At 41.8% G+C, this 20,687-nt stretch overlaps 1 protein-coding gene across 1 annotated transcript; it reads right to left on the reverse strand.

Moving 5' to 3' along the window:
- Nucleotides 1-791: 791 nt before the first annotated feature.
- LOC142609119 (uncharacterized) lies at nt 792-1,172 on the reverse strand. Its single transcript, XM_075780744.1, has one exon. It carries the CDS (start codon nt 1,170-1,172, stop codon nt 792-794), a length of 381 nt encoding a protein of 126 aa, XP_075636859.1.
- Nucleotides 1,173-20,687: the final 19,515 nt, after the last annotated feature.

Raw genomic sequence — 20,687 nt, forward strand, 5'->3', positions numbered from 1 at the left:
ACCATGCGCTAATAGTCAAAAGGCCATCCTAAATAACCCATCTGGTGGTTGATTTTGTTAGGTCCCAAATAATGTTATCAACAATATGAGCAATTCGAAATAGCAATCACATATAAGAACACAAATATTTACGTGAAAAACCCTTTCTCTTTGAAGGAAAAAACCACGGGACAAATTTTGAATAATTTCACTATTATCAAATCAGTTATAATAATTCTTGTGTATGCCTCATGGCTAAAGAAAAAAAATCTCTCTTTGCTCCCACACACACAAATTATCTTTTTCAAAGGAGGCGTTAAGATTTATGAAGCAAAGGGAATTTCTAATAGATCACTTCGAGGGGATCTGGACCTCCATTGACAGAGCATAAAAAGAAAGAGCAAGAATTAGAGAGAAAGAGAGAGAGAGAGATAGTCAAGTGTTATTCTTTCATGAATGAATCAATAACCACCCACAATCATCTTATCCATCAGTAAGTGTAACTGCCTCTAACTAACTAACCAACTCCATCTAACTAACTGTCACTAACTACCTTCAGTTAAGAAGTGCACACTTACATGCACATCGTTGCACACTTACACACACACACCCTTGTAGCAATACACGCACACCCCTGCACCCACACATGCATTCCCCTGCACCAACACACACACAACATAGATACACATGCACAATGGATGCCTAACATTACCCCTTCCCATTTAGAGCACCTTGCCCACAAGGTAAGGGAATGACAACTGAAGTTGATGCAAAATCTCCCACGTGGCATCCTCTAAAGAACAACTAGGCCACTAAACCAAGACTTCAGTAATCTCTCTAGACCTCAATGTCCTGGATCTGGCTTGCAGCACTTTGATAGGTTTAGTGAACACACAACCCTCTGCATCCACAGGTGGTAAAGTAGGATTAGGATGTACATACTGACCAAGCTTCAATTTCAAGCATGACACAAGAAAGACAGGATGGAGTTTGGCTTCAAGAGGCAAATCTAGCTTATAGGAAACAGTCCCAACCTTCTGTAACAATTGGCGAGGCCTAAAATACCTAGGTGACAGCTTCCACTTCCCCTTGTAGGCCAAAGTTCTTTGTCTATAGGGCTGCAACTTCAAGTAGACCCAATCACCAACCTCAAAGGACCTTTCCTTCCTATGCTTATCAACCTGAACCTTCATCCTTTCCTGGGTAGCAACCCAATTGGATCTAAGAGTAGCTAAGATAGCTTCCCTCTAACATAACAAGGAATCCAAAGCGGCCACCCTAGTAATACCTAGCACATATGATTGCAATGTAGGAGGGGAAAAGCCATATAAAGCTTCAAAGGGAGAGAGCTTCAAGCTGGTATGGAAATTAGAGTTAAACCAAAACTCTGCTAAAGACAACCACTTAGCCCATTTGTGAAGACGGTCACTAGTGAAAGCTCTTAGGTATTGCTCCAAGCTTTTGTTCACAATTTCTGTTTGACCATCAGTTTAAGGATGGTAAGCAGTTGAATTAGCCAAATTAGTACCCTACAGCCTAAATAATTCAGACCAAAACAAGGAAGTGAATGTGGCATCCCTATCACTCATAATAAAGGCTAGCATACCATGCAATTTGAAAATATATTGCATATACAAGGAGGCAACCTTAGCTGCAGAATAAGGATGAGAAATAGGCACAAAATGGGCATATTTTGTCAACCTATCTACCACAACCAAAATTACCTCAAACCTTTGGGACTTAGGTAGAACTTCAAGAAAGTCCAAGCTTACATCTGTCTAAGGAGTGGTAGGAATCTCCAATGGTCGAAGCAAACTAGCTGGGGCAGAAGTCTCAGACTTGATTCTTTGGCAAACATCACACTCCCTTACAAAGGCTTTGATATCTGCCTTCATCCCTTGCCAAAAGAACTCTCTCTTAGCCCTTTGATAAGACTTAAGAAAGCCTGAATGGCTAGCCATAGGGCTGCTATGAACTAGCTGCAAAACTTGAGACTTCAAAGGGCATTGGGGACCCAAAAAGAACCTGCCCTTGTTGAAAACTAAATTATTCTGCCAAGTGAACCTAGTGGGAGAGGTACCATCTTGAAGGGATTGAATAAGTTGCTGCATAAAGGGGTCTTGAGTATAGCTATCTCTAAGGATATTCAACCAAGTAGGATTAGGAACTGAAGGAAGTAGCAAGCAGCTAGCCTTGTAAGACTCATCTTGTTGGCATGACACAGGAATGTAATCAGACCTCCTTGAAAGTGCATTTGCCACTTTTTTTGCAACACCCTTCTTGTATTCAACCACAAAAGCATACCCCAGCAACTTAACCAACCATTTTTGCTAAGCTGGAGTGGCAATTATCTTCTCCAACAAGAACTTCAAACTTTGGTGGTTTGTCCTTACAATGAAAGGTCTGCCCAACAGATAAGGCCTCCATTTCTTGACTGTAGTGGCCAAAGCAAGCAACTCAATTTCATAAGCAGACAAATGAAGATATTTTCCCTTCAAGCCTGACTGTGGTAGGCAATGGGCCTATGATCTTGCATCAAGAGAGCCCCTAACTAATATCCTGAAGCATCACACTCAATGACAAAGGACTTGGAAAAATCAGGAAGAGCTAAGACTGGTGGACTAGCTACTGTAGCCTTAAGCTTATTAAAAGCAATAAGAGCTTTGTCTAACCAATGGAATCCATCTTTCTTGAGAAGGTCAGTCAAGGTCTGAGCAATAACCCCATATCCTTGAATAAATTTCCTGTAGTACCCTGTGAGACCCAAAAACCCTCTTACAGCCTTAACATTTTGGGGAACTGGCCATTGTTGCATAGCTAAAGTCTTCTTATGTTATAATCCTAGTGTCCCACGTTGGTTAGGTGTAAGCTTAACCATGTGTTTATAAGCTCTTGGGCACTTTCTCCTTGTAAGCCGATTTTCAAGTGTGAGTTTTACCCATGAGTTTGTAACATTTGGTATCAGAGCAAGGTTGATCCCAATTCACCACCATGATTGAAACAAGATCCAATGCCTAGAATTCTAAGAAAATTACAACAATGTCTAAAGTCCTTGACTATCATGAATGAATTCTACAATAAATTTAGAAGCAATTACAAACTCTCAACTCGTTTATGCAGAGAGTAGCTGAAAATGAAGAGAAACGTCTTTACTCTCCTATTTTTCTCTATTCTTCAATATGTGGCCCCCACAAATTCAACATAAACCATATTTATATATAGCCTAGTCTCACACTACAATCCTAATACCAGTCAAATAAAGAGTCTTTCAACGAATAGCCACAGACTCTTCATTCTACTTGAACTAAAATTCTTGATACAAACCCATTGAATGGGCTATTACGTGGGCTGGACCCACAATACATTTCATGAACAGTTGGAGAGCTGCTTCCAGCAGCCCAGAATGGCCACAGATAAGAAAATGGGTTCCTTCTTTCTTAAGTAGATATGACAAAATGAGTCAGAATTTTCTAACCTAACTCGATTGACCCGTGACTTGATTGACCCACAACCTGATTGACTCATTTAAAAATGACCTGTTTTGACCCGCAAACCCAATTGACTCGACCCAAACCCGACCTGACACGACCCGACCGTTTTGCCACGTCTACAAACGTTGAGTAGATTGAGACTAAGGTGTAATTCTTATAAAATATTCACTTATTCTGCTTTACTTAATATGTTATGTACTCCATTATAGTTTGTTGTTCTTTACTTGCTACCTTCATTTTCTCTTCTTACTTTAAACAAATTGAAAATTATACCAAGATTAGCTTCTAGAAAGTTGGAACAAGAGTTGCACCAAATTTGGGTGTCAAGTGTTTAGTGGTAATTGGTAAGTGATAACAATATTGATGATGCCAAGAAGATCAGTAGGCTGGATGCTTCGGACTTCAAAGGACCACTGGTTCTCTCTGAGGCCTGAGAAAGAAAGAAAAGCGAATCAAAGGCGACCGGGGCTGCCGGCCAAAAATCCTCTGATGGCAAAGTTAGTTTTTCTCTCTATGTTATCTGAGTTCCAACTTTTTTGGAGTAAAAATGAACATACCTTTGCTTTGTCAGAATCTGTGTTTATATAGCGTTCCCATAGACGGTTATTGAATACTGGAACCTCCCCTGGATCCGAGGAGGCAAAAAGGATTAAATGTAACTGCCATAACCGTTTAGGAGTTACATTTCCATTTCACAACGGATACATGATAGTTATGCGTAGAATAAGGGATTATTATATTGTATTCGGAGATTTTCCCAAGTATGATGTCCTCGTCCTGGAATTCCGTCGAGTGTGCTTGAATTCCAATAGCATCCTCGTCCACCAATCTTTATGTGGACGAGTCATCTCGGGATAAACCGTGCGCATCCCATGGACGAGAGAGGGAGCTTCGCCATCATCCTCAGGACGGCCTTGCCTGTTACCCTTGTTCTGAGGATAACTCTTGGACGGCTGCCGAGGTGACGACCGTCCAGGAACGGCCAGCGTTTTCGTCCCACATCAGTTGCCCCCTCGTCCAGGAGTTATGCAACGTATCGACAGATTTTAGGACGAGTTCATTCCCCTTTACCCTTTTTTTTTATGCACTGCGTGTCGCGCATCCATAGGGGACCAGTCATCTGTTTTTATTCCTTCGAGGCATGCGCCACGTGTCGCCTTTTAGTTGGTTCTGTCGTTGCGGTTACCGAGACTTTTCTGCCTATAAATAGTGGTTTCCCTCTCATGCCCCTTTCACTTTTTCAAATTTTCTGCTTTGACACTCTCGTCCGTCGCTTCGTTTAAGAAATATCCTCAGCGTCTTTAGTGTCCTTCGTCTAGAGCCAGGTAATCTTTCTATACTTATTGTAGCTTTCCTTTTGAAGTGTTAGGGCATTTTCAATGGCCTCCTGCTCGTCTAGCGACAGTGTGGCCAAGGCCATAGACGAGTACCACGACGACTCTAGCTATGATACTTCTAGTAATGTCAACAGTAGTAGTGGTCATACAACCGAGGAGTACACATCTGGGGTTCCTGGAATCCCCGTAGAAATCTTTCAAGAGAATGTTAGGACGAGGACAGCCTCTGGGGCCGACACCTCGGCCGAGCTCCCCGCCGTCCTCCCCTTTGGACGAACGGGAAGCGTGTATAGTTGTGCAGAGGTTCCTTCTAGGACGAACGAGAGAAGGTTAGACGCCACTTAGGACTTGGTTTCGATTCGATGATCTAAACCCTAGGTTAGCTGTCCGAGGTGAATGGTGTTGCCAGCCTCGTTTTGGGATAGGTGTCTATGAGGCTTATTTGTTGGGGGGGCTTAGACTTCCTTTGAATGCCTTTGCTAGGGAATTACTCACTAGGCTAGGCTTGGGAGTGTGTCAGCTTAACCCCAACGCATGGGGACTAATTGTCTCCATGCAAGTCTTATGGATAGAGGTGTTTGACGGGGACCTTCCTATCACCGTGGACGAGTTCTTGTACTGCTATAAACCCTCGAGATAAATCAATCTCGAGGCTTCCATCGGATTCACGGCCCGAGGGCAATGACTGTAGACTAATTAAGTCTTTGCCCTCGTCTGACAGAAACTGGAAGACGGAATTTTTCTTCGTCTCTAGTTTCTGGGCGGGGCATCCCGTTGAGGTTGGTAGAGACTTTTTTGCTCCTTATACTGGAGACATAGGGAACCTTCGTCCAGAAGGTATGTTATGCTCTTCATTTTTGTTTTCTTTTTATTATTCTCTTTGGACGATGGTCTAACCATAACTTCTTTCTTCCCTTACCAACTGTTGGACAACCTTCTCTAAGCAAGTTCCACCGAGATCGCGTCCACAGGGCCCGTCTACATTCTGAACGAGACTTTCACTCGTTAGTGACCCTTAAGCGTCTACACAAGTGGAGACTTGGCCCTGAACCGTCCGTCGAAGCCTTAGCACACGAGCTAACTACCCGTAGACGTGAGTGCTCCTTTTAAGACATGCGTTTTCCATTTTTGTTTTACTTTTATTATTATTATTTATATTATTATTATTATTTATATTATTTATATTATTATTAATATTATTATTATTTTTTTTTTTTTAGGAATGGCAACCATGAAGGGAAATAAGGGGAAGGAAGTGGTCGACGAGGCAGCTAGATCTGACCCTCAACCCCAACCTCGTCTTGTTTTTGGAGAGAAAAGGAAGAGCTTGTCTAAGCATGTGGACTTGGCTAGCTTGCCAAGTCGTCGAGGGAAGAAGGCTAAGTCTGGGTCGTCCGGGCTGGGGCTAGGCACGATCCTCCTTCCCGGCACGTCACCGGTCGTTGACGTAGACTCGTCCACGCCCCTTAGCGTTACTCCGTCCAAGTCTCCTGCTCTTGACTCGTCTCAGCCTCGAAGGAGTTCTACCAATTTATTGGAGAGTGAGGATCTGGCTTGGGAACGATTCCAAGAGGCTGTGAAAGGCGAGGACGTAGCTGCGTGCTACGACATGTCCTTGAAACAGTTCGAACACTCCAGCGTCCACGATCTCTTCAAGGTGAGCATTTTTCCTCGTCCTGGTTCATCCATGTTTGCCCATTCTATCTTCTGAACTTTCCATTTTTCCATGTAGGCAATGTCAAAGTTCATTGCTGCGTCCAGGCAGGCCACAGAGATGGACAGGACGAGGATCCTTCTAGAGAAAAGAATAGAAGAGATCAAGAATGACTGTAGGACGTGGGCGGAGGTGGCGAACAAGGCCAAGGACGAGGCTGAGGAGTTGAAGGCTTTGGTGGGGGAGCTGAAGTCCGACGCTGCCAAGAAGGATGACTGTCTGGAGTTTCTTCAAAAGGAGAATGACGAGCTGAATCTCCTTCTTAAAAAAGCTAAAGACGAGGCAGTGGAGGAATTCAAGGCGTCCAAGGAGTTTACTGACCTAATGGACACAAACTACGCAGCAGGGTTTGAGGACTTTAGGATGGACGCTATGGACAGCTTTCCTGAAGTTGACTTTAGCGTCATCAAGCTCAACCTTGCTGCTGCTACAAGTTCTCTCGTCCACACAGGTTCAGACGATGTCAACATTGAGGACGACGCTTCCACCAAACTAGCCCAGGACGACCCTAATGCTGATACCCCTTCCTTTTGAAGAAGATGTTTATGTTTTTTAACCGATTGTCATTGTCACTTAGCTTTTTTTTTTTTTTTTTTTTTTAAAAATGTATTTAAGAATTTGAAATGTTATTCAAGTACAATTTCCTTGTCTAGAGTGTTCTAGACGAGCTTATGAACAATGTCTTTTACTGCTCATTTTATAAGGGTTTTTGGACGGTGGCCGTCTACTCTTTTCAGGTTAAAGAATATCTTCTTTGTTTGTTATCATTTATGCCATTGTCTTTTAAACAATGCTCTAAGTGTTGAATGACCGTCTACAATCTTTTTATGGACGACCCACTTAGGACTGATGATGACAGCATTACTTTGGCCTGTCCTTTAGGCAATTATTATTCGCCTTCTCGAAAGCAGTTTATAATGTTTATGTTTTCTCGTCTTGACGAGTGGCTTACTTTTCTTTCTTAGACGAGTGGGCCTTGGCCTTTTTCCTTTTGCTTTACCCTTTTTTTTTTGAAGGAAAGCTTTGGACGAGCAGTCCTTGACTTCTTTCTCTTGCTTTATCCTTTTTAAAGGAAAGCTTTGGACGAGAAGGCCTTCGCATTTTTCCCTTTGCTTTGTCCTTATTTTTTTTTTAAAGGAGGCTTGGACGAGCATGCCTTAGCATTTTTTCTTTGCTTTATCCTCATTTAAAGGAAATCTTAGACGAGCTTGCCTTTGTCCCGAGATTTTATTTGTCTAAGGCTTTTGCCTCATCCGTGGATATTATCATGGAAACTGGAATTCAAATACATAAGAAATCCAAACCATATTATTACATGAACATTGTTCACAAACTTGGCACATGCTTATAAGCTAGTGCCTTATTAAGATACTCAAGTACATAGCACCGTCTTTCATAAGCTAGTCTGTAAGTAGTGCAAAAGTTTAAGAACTAGTGCACTTTTATTCATGACACACCATAATAGTAGTAAAAGCAAAAGTAAATATAAGCAAACACGCAAATCACAACTGTAATTTTGCCACTGACTTCCCTCGTCCCGCTCATCACTGATAGTACCTTCGCAGATGTTCCACGTTCCAAGGATGCTCTAACTTCCGCCCGTCCGGGGCCTCCGGGTAGTAGGACCCCTGCCTTTTGCGTTGATTACCCCGTAGGGTCCTTCCTAATTGGGTCCCGAGTTTTCCATGGTGGGTTCTGGTCGCCAAGGAGACCTCTTGAGGACAAGGTCCCCCACCCTCGAAACGTCCGGGTTTTACCATGGCGTCATGTTGTCCGGCCATGAGATTTTTGTACCTTGTCGTCCTTTGCTCCGCATCCATTCTTACCTCATCAATAAGATCGAGGTCAAGGCGAAGTTGTTCCCCGTTGTCTTTCTCCTGGTACTTCATCACTCGGTAACTTGCCATATGGACCTCCGCTGGTATGATAGCTTCACTCCCATAGGCTAGTTTAAAAGGGGTCTCTCCTGTCGGAGTTCGTGCAGTCGTCCTATAGGCCCAAAGAATACCTGGTAGCTCATCTGGCCATATCCCTTTTGCCCCCTCAAGCCGAGTCTTGATGATTTTCAGCAGGGATCGGTTTGCTACTTCTGCTTGCCCATTCGCCTGTGGATGGGAGGGTGAAGAATAGTGATTCTTGATTCCAAAATGATTGCAAAAGTCCCTGAAGGGTGCGTTGTCAAATTGACGTCCGTTGTCAGATACTAACACCCTGGGTACTCCGAACTTGCATAGGATATTCTTCCATACGAAATTTTTCACGTTCTGCTGAGTGATTGCTGCAAGAGGCTCGGCTTCTACCCACTTGGTAAAGTAATCTATTCCTAACACCAAAAACTTCATCTGCCGGATTCCTACGGGGAAAGGACCCAGGATATCCAGGCCCCACTGTGCAAAGGGCCATGGGGCCGTCATTGGGGTCTGGTATTCTGATGGCTGTCTAGGCACATTGCTATAACGCTGGCATTGGTCACATACCTTGACATAGGCTTTAGCGTCTTCTTGCATTGTTGGCCAATAGTAGCCGGCACGGACAACCTTATGGACAAGGGACCTTGCCCTTGAATGATTTCCACACGATCATTCATGAACTTCCCTTAGAACATAGTTTGACTCGTCAGGAGCCAAGCATCTTAAGTAGGGTTGGGAAAAGCCTCGCTTGTACAATACTTCATTAATGAGGACATACTTGGCAGACCTGACCCTTAACTTTCTCGCCTCATCCTTGTCCTCTGGAAGCCTCCCATCCTTGAGGTAAATTATTATCGGACTCATTCAATTCTCTCCTCCTCCTATCTGCTGTATGTCAGGGATGTCTATGCTCGGCATGTACTGGATGTCGCCGAACTCGTCTATGACCCCTGCCGAGGCGGCTTTCGCCAAGGCGTCCGCTTCCGCATTCTCCTCCCTGGGAAGTTGAATAAAACTTATGGTTGAAAATTTTCGGGCAAAGCGTTTCACTTTGTTAAGGTACTTCTTCATTCGATCCTCCTTGACATCACACATCCCATTTACTTGGTTAATGACCAGTTGAGAGTCTCCTCTGATTGTTAACGACTCCGCCCCTAAGGACTTGGCCAATTCCAACCCCTTGAGTAGAGCCTCGTACTCAGCCTCGTTGTTGGTAGTTGGATACTGCAGACGGGCCGCATACTCCAGCTTGTCACCCTCAGGGGACTTCAGTACAATTCCACCCACATTTCATTTCCTTCGTCCTTGTTCAACTCGTCCTGACTGGGGGTAAATTCTGCAATGAAATCTACCAATGCTTGCGCTTTTATTGTGCTTCTTGGGAGGTACCTGACATCAAACTCGCTGAGCTCAACGGCCCACTGTACTAGCCGTCCAGCAGCTTCCAACTTGCTCATTGCCTTTTTTATGGGATGGTCTGTCAGGACGTTGATGACGTGTGCCTGGAAATAATGTCTCAGCTTCCTGGAAGCCGTGATTAATGCGAAGGCTAGTTTCTCCATCATCGGGTATCGTCCTTCTGCCCCTCTCATTGCGTGGCTTGTGTAATAGACCGGCTTCTGGACTCTCCCCTCTTCTCAGACTAACACTGAGCTTACTGCGTGTGGGGACACTGCCAAGTACAAGTACAACTCTTCCCCAGGTACAGACGAACTCAACAGTGGTGCCGTCATTAGATACGTCTTCAAGTCTTGGAAGGCCTTTTGACACTCGTCCGTCCATTCAAAAGCCTTTCTAAGGACTTTAAAGAATGGTAAACATTTGTCAGTAGCTTTCGATACAAACCTGTTGAGGGCCGCGACTCGTCCAGTAAGAGACTGGACTTCCTTGATATTTTTCGGTGGCTCCATGTTCAGTATCGCCTGGATTTTAACCGGATTCGCCTCAATTCCTCTGTGCGACACCATAAACCCCAAGAATTTACCCGATGAAACCCCGAAAGCACATTTGCTCGGATTTAATTTCATGTGGTACCGTCACAACGTATCAAAAGTCTCTTGAAGGTCGTCAAGATGTTTATCCTCGTCCTGGCTCTTCACCAGCATGTCGTCCACATAAACCTCCACATTTCGCCCGATTTGAGGACGGAACATATGGTTAACCAGGCTTTGGTAGGTCGCCCCCGCGTTCTTCAAACCGAAGGGCATAACCTTGTAGCAATACAATCCTTGGCTCGTGACGAATGAGGTCTTCTCCTAATCCGCTTCATTCATCTGAATCTGGTTATACCCTGAGAAAGCGTCCATGAAGCTAAGTATCCTGTGACCTGCCGTCGAGTCCACTAACTGGTCAATGCGCAGCAATGGGTAGCTATCCTTGGGGCAAGCTTTGTTTAGATCAGTGAAGTCCACGCACATCCGCCACTTGCCATTGGCTTTCTTGACCATGACTACGTTTGCCAATCCGATCCCCGGGTAATGAACTTCTCGGATAAACTTCGCGGCGACCAACTTCTACACCTCTTCCTTAATGGCATTGTCTCGCTCGGGAGCAAAAACTCTTCTCTTCTGACGCACTGGTTTCGAATAGGGACACACGTTCAGGCTATGAGTAATGACGCTCGGATCAATGCCAGGCATGTCCTCATGACTCCATGCAAAGACATCGAGGTTTTTCTTCGAGAACCGAATCAAAGCGTGCTTTGCCCCCTCTTCCATGCTCGCCCCAACTCGGTAGACTTCTCGGGCTGGTTATCGTCCAAGGGACGTCCTCTAATGCTTCGGTGGGCTCGGCCACGACCCTTCTTCCCGTCTATGCTCATCGCTGCATGTGCTCGTCCATGGCCGGCATAGCTAAGTAGCATTCTCTCGGCCGCCACTGGTCTCCTTGTACCTGGCCTACTCCGTGCTCGGTCGGGAATTTGATGGACAGGTGGTAGGTAGAGGTTACCTCTTTCCAGCTGTTCAAAGTTGGCCTTCCAATAATTGCATTGTATGACGATGCACAATCAACAACAAGGAAATTCACCTCCTTGGTTATCTGCTGCGGATATGTTCCGACGACCACTGGCAACGTGATGGTGCTCACAGGTTGCACCTTCATTCCTCCGAATCCTACCAACGGCGAGTTCACTGGTCGAAGCTGATCTCGTCCTAACCTCATTTGTTGGAATGCGGGGTAGTAGAGAATGTCTGCAGAGCTGCCATTGTCTATCAATACCCTCCTGGTCGTGTAGTCAGAGATGAGTAGGGTGATGACTATCGCGTCATTGTGTGGGTGGTGAATTTGTCCTGCCTCCTCGTCCGTGAAAGTAACAGCCTGTTGGTCTACCTCCCTCGTCCTAGGAGGTCGTCTAGACTGTTGGATATTCTGTACCACCTTCAGGTATGTCTTCCTTGACTTGGACGACTGCGCCGTCGAGCTTCCTCCTATAATTACCCTTATTTCTCCTAGTGGGGGGCGTGATGATTCTTCCACCTTGGCCTTCATTTTCTCATCTCTCTGGTCTCGTCCAAGGAAGTTCCTCAATTTTCCCTATCTAATGAGATTTTCTATCTGCTGCTTCAAGTCAAAGCACTCGTCTGTATCATGCCCATGGTCCCTGTGAAAACGGCAGTACTTGCTCCTATTACGCTTGTTGGGGTCTCCCTTCATTTTGTCCGGCCACTTCAAGGACGGATCATCTTTGATCTGCATGAGAACCTGCTCTAATGGCATAGTCAGGGTCGTGTATTGCTGATTCCTCGTGGAGGAACTGGCCTTCTTACCATCCTTATCTTTTCTCTCGTCTGCCCGAACTTTCTTTGGACGAGGTCCTTGGTCCGGATAGCGATGGTGGCCCACTTCCGAGCGCTCTGCCTTTTTTCTTTTCTTGGCTATAATGGCGTCTTCAGCATTCATAAAATTATGGGCCGAATGTACAAGCTCGGCCATAGTCTGTGGTTCCTGCTCGTAGAGCTTATGAATGAACAAGTCAGAATTGACCCCATTGTGGAAAGCGGCCAGCAATAGTTTGTCATCCATTTCGTCCACCGTTAAGGCTTCTATGTTAAACCGGGTGCTAAAAGATCTCAAACACTCATTGTCCCCTTGCTCTATAGTCAGCAGGCTGGAGGAGGAACGTTTGTGACGCTGTCCTCCAATGAAGTTGTTGACAAACAGCTTACTTAGTTCTTCAAATGATCCCACTGAGTTTGGGGGGATCTTACTGAACCACACTCGCGCTGGTCCCTTGAGTGTGGTGGGAAAAGCTCTGCACATGATCTCGTCCGGGACCCCCTGCAGGTGCATGGTCATCTTGAAAGTTGCAATGTGATCGCAAGGGTCGCGATTTCCATCGTATGAGTCTAAAGAAGGCATTTTGAATTTCGGGGGTAGAGGGTGACTGTTAATGGAAGCTGTGAAAGGGGAGTCCGTTCGATGGACCATATCATCTACTGGGTTTGCTCGCCTCATGTTTTCCCTCATTTCATCCATGGCTTTTCTCATCTGGTCCATTTCTTTTTCCAAGTGCGGCACCCTTCTCGAAGCGGTACCCCTTGTTTGATCTTCGAACTCTACATTTTCCCTTCCTCCTTCCTGACTTGGGGCCCTTCCCTCCATGTGTCCTTGACGCTGCCTCCTGAGGTTGATCTCCCTATTCAACTCCTGGTTCTGACGTGTCAGTTCTGCCATAGCGGCAGCCATGGATTGTATGTGCTGAATAGAAGGCGGTTGCATTACAGGTGCTGATCTACGATCGCGAAGGGGATTGCTGGAAGCATCCCTACTCTCCTGGTGGCCTGGGCTGGTAGCTCTTGATCTTGTTCGAACCATTCAACCTTTTGTCTGGGATAGAATAACTCCTTCCCACAGACGGCGCCAACTGATGATGCCAAGAAGATCAGTAGGCTGGATGCTTCGGACTTCAAAGGACCACTGGTTCTCTCTGCGGCCTGAGAAAGAAAGAAAAGCGAATCAAAGGCGACCGGGGTTGCCGGCCAAAAATCCTCCGATTGCAAAGTTAGTTTTTCTCTCTATGTTATCTGAGTTCCAACTTTTTTGGAGTAAAAATGAACATACCTTTGCTTTGTCAGAATCTGTGTTTATATAGCGTTCCCATAGATGGTTATTGAATACTGGAACCTCCCCTGGATCCGAGGAGGCAAAAATGATTAAATGTAACTGCCATAACTGTTTAGGAGTTACATTTCCATTTCACAACGGATACATGACAGTTATGCGTAGAATAAGAGATTATTATATTGTATTCGGAGATTTTCCCAAGTATGATGTCCTCGTCCTGGAATTCCGTCGAGTGTGCTTGAATTCCAATAGCATCCTCGTCCACCAATCTTTATGTGGACGAGTCATCTCGGGATAAACCGTGCGCATCCCATGGACGAGAGAGGGAGCTTCGCCATCATCCTCAGGACGGCCTTGCCCGTTACCCTCGTTCTGAGGATAACTCCTGGACGGCTGCCGAGGTGACGACCGTCCAGGAACGGCCAGCGTTTTCGTCCCACATCAAGTATCATCAGTGAGAATCTAATTATAGTTAAGAAACTCATAAACAATTGATAGATTGCATCTATTTCAAAAAAAAAAAAAAACTTGTTTGAAAAATACGGGTCAACTCGCGACCCGATTGACCCGTTTAAAAATGACCCGTTTTGACCTGCGACTTGATTGACCCAACCTGACTTGCCCGTTTTGCCACGTCTATCCTTGAGTCTCTTTGCTAATTTTCCCTTTCGTCAGCATTACTACTTTTTGTAGGATTTTAATATTATGTAATTAAAATGAATAAAAATGACAACTTAAATATAAAGATATGAGAGTTAATATTGAAGATAATGAGTTAATCAAAATGTTTAATTTCACATTGAATATTAGGGGAACTCTTTTATTTTTTTTAAAATATGGTGATTAATGGGTTAAAATGTATTGGAGTAGAAATTGAGCCATATAATTGTTGCTTCTACTTCAACCATTTTGATGATAAGAAGAATGTATTAGAGAAAGAAGAATGTTGCAGTAGAATGCACAAGTACACTCGAGTGGACTTGGCTATAATTGCCAATAGAGACTTTTTGTTTGCCGATTAAAACTTGAAAGTGTCAATATACACTCCTGGTAAGCTAATTAATATTTCTTACACTGTGGCCTCGCTCAAGTAGGCCACTAAAGCTTTTTTATTTATTTAAAATTTTCTCTTCATTCTTTTACTTCCAAAGTAAGATTACATGCTCATATTAGAACCTATTCTTGTATATACTTATGTATAAAACAACTATAATTATTTCAAAATTTACTTTGTAAACTTTACAAACTAATATATCAATTGTTACTAAGAAAATATTAAAAAATAATTTGCAAAATTTATTTATTTATAATATTGTTGAGGTTGGACCAAATTATATTGATTATCATGTCAATTAATAAGTCCCGTAAGTCTTAACATTTTTCCATCAAATCATACTTTAGCTTAACATGCTGAAGCACAGACACGAAAATTTATAATTCATATTTTGCTTGCACATATGAAAGAAACTGCCTCCTCAAAGTGGCAATACTGTCATCACCAGAAAGGGCGCATAGTCAAAATCTTAATTAAATTGACGAGCACACCTTATAGTGCCTTACAATTGTGATCACTCCACTACATCTTGTGTTCAGTTGCCCACTTCAGTATTCTACTTTGCACGTACTGATAAAGAGTAATTAAGTGAAGAAATTTGTTTAAATATTGTCCTCGAATCCAACCAATTTCTGTAAACATATGTCACTCTATATTCATAACCTTCATTGCACTACTATGAGGAAGAAGCTCTTCCTAGTTTTAGTTTCTGTTGGATTAATTATCTTTCTATCTTTAGAAGCTGCAGATGCCAGAAAAGTAGTTTCGAAAGAGGGAAAGAAAGAAAAAATTGGCAATCAGCTTGCTCATCACGCCGGAAGAGTACTAGAGAATGCAACTGTTTACGTATTAAACAGTACAGAGGGAGAGAATGATAAAGTTGGTGACAAGAAATGTGGAGAAGATCAAGAGCATGACGAAGATGGTGAAGATGAAGACAACGAAGATGGAGAGAGTGAGGAAGATGGTGATGATGGAAACGACGAAGATGGAGACAGTGAGGAAGATGGTGATGAAGGAAATGATGAAGATGGAGACAGTGAAGAAGATGGTGACGAAGGCAATGATGAAGATGGAGAGAATGAAGATGAAGGTGATGATGAACAACATGGAGGATTGCAGAAGCGTGGTGATGTTACTAGTCCTGCTGAGAAACGTCCTCGTAGGAAGCCTCCAGCTTCAAGGGAGGTTCATGACCCTCCCAATTAACTTTCTATAAAAGAAAGACATAATAATAAATATGGTAGGGAATACATGTCTTCTGTCCTACTTTTTGCATTCAACTATATATTCTACCAACTGTCCTATGCCATGTCTAATTTTTTTTCCCCCCAATTTAAACGTTAGTTACTTTATAAAGAAAGTAAAAAAAAAAAAAAAAAATACATGGCAAGTTGTAATCTGAGAAGTTTCTAGTGGAACACAAAAAGTGGAATAAGTAATTTGTACTGGGTAGTTAGGTATTATGGTACGAATTATGTTTGTACTTTATATAGACGAGTACGTTTATATAGACCTAATGAGCAGAAAATGGACGTGTTTCTGCATGTATCTAGTGACTTCATCACTGGGCTTCTGTGAAGAAACAAGCGTGTAAAAATAACGTGGTATGTACTCTATCCAAGTGCAATTAATATTGTTCTATTTTGATATTATGAGGGCGTTTGGATCCAAGTCTGGCGTCCACGTCCGCGTTTTTGGTTTTTTTTTTTAACCCAGCCGCATAGATGGACTTTTCAGTGATAAACAGTGCACAAATGCACTGTTCACGGGTTCCACAAATTTTACTTTTTAGTAATTTTTTCATTAAAAATGGGTCCCACAGTACTATTCACACATTTAAAAATTATTTTGCTACAGTGTTTTCAGTTTTCAGTTTTCAGTTTCAGCAAAATAAGTTCTATCCAAACAGACCCATATATATATCGTACTCTTTGCAACTGCAAACAAGCGACATCATAGTATGAGTTCAATTTATATCCCGACTTGGTGTAAAAGTCTTAGTTTACACCCACTAATAAAAGATTGGCAGGTCGTCTTTTTCTAAATTAAATACATCATACCACATACAATCGCAACGCATTTAAAATTTTATTTCGCACACGATGTTAGATCCAATCAAAAGCCAAACCACAAGCATGAAGCTTCCACCCCTCCAGATGTGCTTTTGTTATTAGAACTCAACGAAGACGGTGTTTTTGCTATTGCATTTGGTTCGCAAGAAAGTGAAAGAAAATTAAAGGAAATCTTGAGTTTCTTTTATAATTCATTTTATTTTATTTTTTTCCCTTAGAAAATCATCTTTTCAGATTTATTATTTCTACCTTGGGCTTTTTTTTTTTCCTTTTTTCTTTTTAAATTTTATATATTACAATGCTGTTGTAGCATTCTTTAATAACAATTAATTATTATTTTTATTAACTAAGTGTGTCAATTATTTTATGAAGACAATGATCAAAGTGACAACGGTTTAAAATGTCAATGACCAAAATGACAGGTGATAAGGATAATTTTGTAATTTAACCTGGCTAGACAATAGGCAATGAAGATAACAGGGTCGTCAACTTCACTCACGAGAGACAATCTTGTAGTAAGGTCTACAGCTCCACTCCATACCTGACGGCTACATGTTGGGCACAATAAGCCGAAGGCAGTAAGCCGATAACAGTAAGCAGATTACATTGAGCTGAAAAGGGTAAGCTGAAGGCAGTAAGCAGAAGGGAATGTGTGAACCTCCTTTGGGTTTGATACGACCTTACTTGGTCTCCACACATACGTGTATAAGGAGAGTTCTTACGCCACACGCTTAACCCTAATCAAGAAGACTCTTTCTAGGAAAAGAATTCTAGGAGATACACAAAATCCAAGGTGTTTTATCCTTGAAGGAAATGACTTCTTGACTAAGGCACGAATATCAATCCTATACTACTATAAATACCCTAAAACCCTCACAAATTAAGGTACGCATAATTCACCACAATTCTGGTACTCTAGAGTTGTGAATAAGAGATTTCTCTAACTTGACCGTCGGAGGATATTTGGCTGGTACCATACCGGTACTTCTCTTAAGGTCTTCAACTTTTGTGTTGTGCAGGTTCTCTTTGAGAGCACGTGAGGACTATGTGGCTTACTGACGATTTTCGGCATCATCAACAAGAAAAAAGAAAAAAGAAAAAGAAACAAGAAGAGAACCAAATTGAAAATAAATCCTATATATAGATACCAAAAAGGATTTTTTTTTCGTAGTCGCATGCCACCCACACCTATATAGGAGCAATACAACTGATAATGGCAAAATTGCCATAAATACTCATGAATTTGAATTTGAATTTGAATGACTAGTACAACTGATAATTTGTTTTGCCCCAAGAGGGATGGCCTAGCGGTAAGGTTCCCACGTGCATGCGCAATGATCTCTCGTTCAAACCCTGGTGAGTATTGGAGATGGGAGGTAGGAGTACTCATGCGTTACGTCTTGTACTGCTAGCTTTTATGGGGTGCTAAGGTGAGGTCTGTGGCATTCCAATCATAGTAATTAATTATGACTCAATCTAACATTCCCTAGTAGGGGTTGCTCTTATGGTCACACTCAAGGGAGTGAGTCACATATGGTCACCCCTGCCCTCCCTTTTGATTATAAAAAAAAAAAAAAAAATTGATAATTTGTTCTGGTGATCATAACAACTAAATCATGCATTGCATAAACCAGGTGGAGACTTGAAATGGTAAACCTAATAAGCCTAACTCAACTTACCCTGTATCAATTGCATAAAAATTGTTCCACATTGCAGGCAACTTTTCCTTTGATTCATAACAGGAAACTATTTTATTTTTCCATCCCATGTGAAAATGTTAGGCCACTCATGCATGATATATACCGCATATGAAATATGTTAACTCAAAAAAAAATTGCAAACCAGATAATGGAGACCATAAGTACTTAAGCGGCGGCGGCGGCGGCGGCAGCGGCGGGGCCAGGGGGGGGGGGTGGGGGACTGGTTCTAAGTTCTAACAGGGCATGAAACACATCAAAATCCAATTTTATCAACAACAATGCACTAAATACTTAGCAAATGATTGAGGAGCAGAAGAAATACCTCAATCCTGGGTCGCTTGATCTAATATCTTGCAGTTGAATCTAAGTCACTTAAATTATCAGCTATATAACCACTTAAAGCTACAAATTTCATCGTCAGATGACAATGTTGCATCATGGGCCATGTAGTTGATCTGGTGCTTCATCTTGTGTGAAAAAAGAGGTCCATAATGCAAGTTAAAGTTGCATGAGCAAATATATTGTACAAGAAAAAGTCGCAGGTGCAAACATATTGTACAAGAAAGTATAAATAGACTAATCTATAGTACAAGTTAAAAGGAAATCACATAGAGAGTGCTCGAAGAACCTTGAATACGCAATGTCTAAGCCGAAACAAACAAATTTGAATTAAAAATAAAATGTTTAAAAAACAAGTTGGGTCATGGGTCAACTTGTTTTTACTTTGTATAAAAAATTTCAAGTTCAAGTATTTTTCCTTCAGTTTTAAGTCGGGTCTAATTTTGGCCAATGTTTTAAAATTTCTTATTTTAGTTATATTGATTTTTCAAAAATCATAGAATTAACACAATAAAATCAGAAGCCACAGAAAAACTGGTGTACTAGTATCATAGCATGCACTAAAAACATACTAATAAGGGTTTTTTTTTTTCTTCAATGTCACAATTTTTTATTTTTCCCAATTGAAAGTTTATGCATTTTTCTAGTGAGCTTTTTGAGTTTACCAATCATGAAAATAGCTAATAATATTATGAGACCTTGACACAATGAAAACCAAAATATTTCGCGTGTAAATGTCGGTGCGTTCATTCTTTTGTGTTATGTCTCATCACAAAACTAACTACTTTGGTGATTCACAAACACAAAATCTCATTGGAAAACACATGAACTTGGCCTTGTGAAAATTCGAAATTCGTGATTGAAATTAAAATAAAATAAAATAGTTGTAAAACTTTCCTTTTAACTCCTCAGCATGTTGGACTCATTTAGTAATGCAAACAAGCTATTATATGTATGATGTTCTTTATTTTTGTTGAGAAAAGGTTAGGATATATAAATTATTATTTTTCAATAGTTGGGAGAGTGGGGATATAAATTTGGAATTAATTTTCATTGAACTTGCAGGGAGACACATTTATAATTGGTCAGTGGCTTGCTCTATTTTTTTTTTCATACAAATGGGCCATAGGTAAAACTTGGAAAAGTGACAAATTGGCTCAATCTAAAGCCTTGTATTTTAAAGAGCCCAAATAAAAGCCTGTTTTTGTTACAGCAATCAGCATTGGTAGTATAAATTAAATTGAAGTTAACAGGTCTGTATTAACTCTTCCATCTTCTTTGCCGCATAAAAAAAAAAAAAAAAAAAAATTTCTAACCAATGACTACAAGATTCTGAGAGTAGAGTTTTTTGAACGCTTTGATCGAAGCAAAGGGACACCAGCTGTGGCTGACTTTTACACATTCAGTAGGGATTCGTGGAGAAGGGTTGTAATGTCGGTGGAGTCATTTAGTGGGTCTGGACCCAATAGATCTCTTAATCATTTAAGTGGGTCATTCCTTTTATTTTTTTAATGGAGCTATGCACTCTATAGCATATTCTGGAGACCACAACTTCATTTTATCCGCTGACATCATTGATGATGGATTCCGTGAGATATTGCTGCCTCAAAATTACTTAGAGCATGTACAGTAAAAACTCTAAAAATTATAATTTTTAACAACTTAAAAAATAATTTTATCAATTTTAACAACTCACTTTACAATACGTCTAACAAAATTTATATTTTTAGCAGGTTATTTAAAATAATATAAATAACTCATCACAACAGCAACAGCCGCTACAAACCACCACAACAACACTACAAAAACCATCACCATAACAACAATAATAGCCACCTCCACCGTTGTCTCACTAGCCACAACAGAAAGAAAAAAAAAAAAAAAAACCACACACACTCCAGCCCCCAACAACCTTCCTCTTCCACTTCTCAACCTGCAACAACCAACCACAGCAAAAAAAAAAAAAAAAAAAAAACCACAGCCACCACCAACCTTCCTCTTCCACCTCTCAACCACAACCACAA

Source organism: Castanea sativa, chromosome 9, assembly GCF_040712315.1.
Source record: "Castanea sativa cultivar Marrone di Chiusa Pesio chromosome 9, ASM4071231v1".
NCBI lineage: Eukaryota > Viridiplantae > Streptophyta > Magnoliopsida > Fagales > Fagaceae > Castanea > Castanea sativa.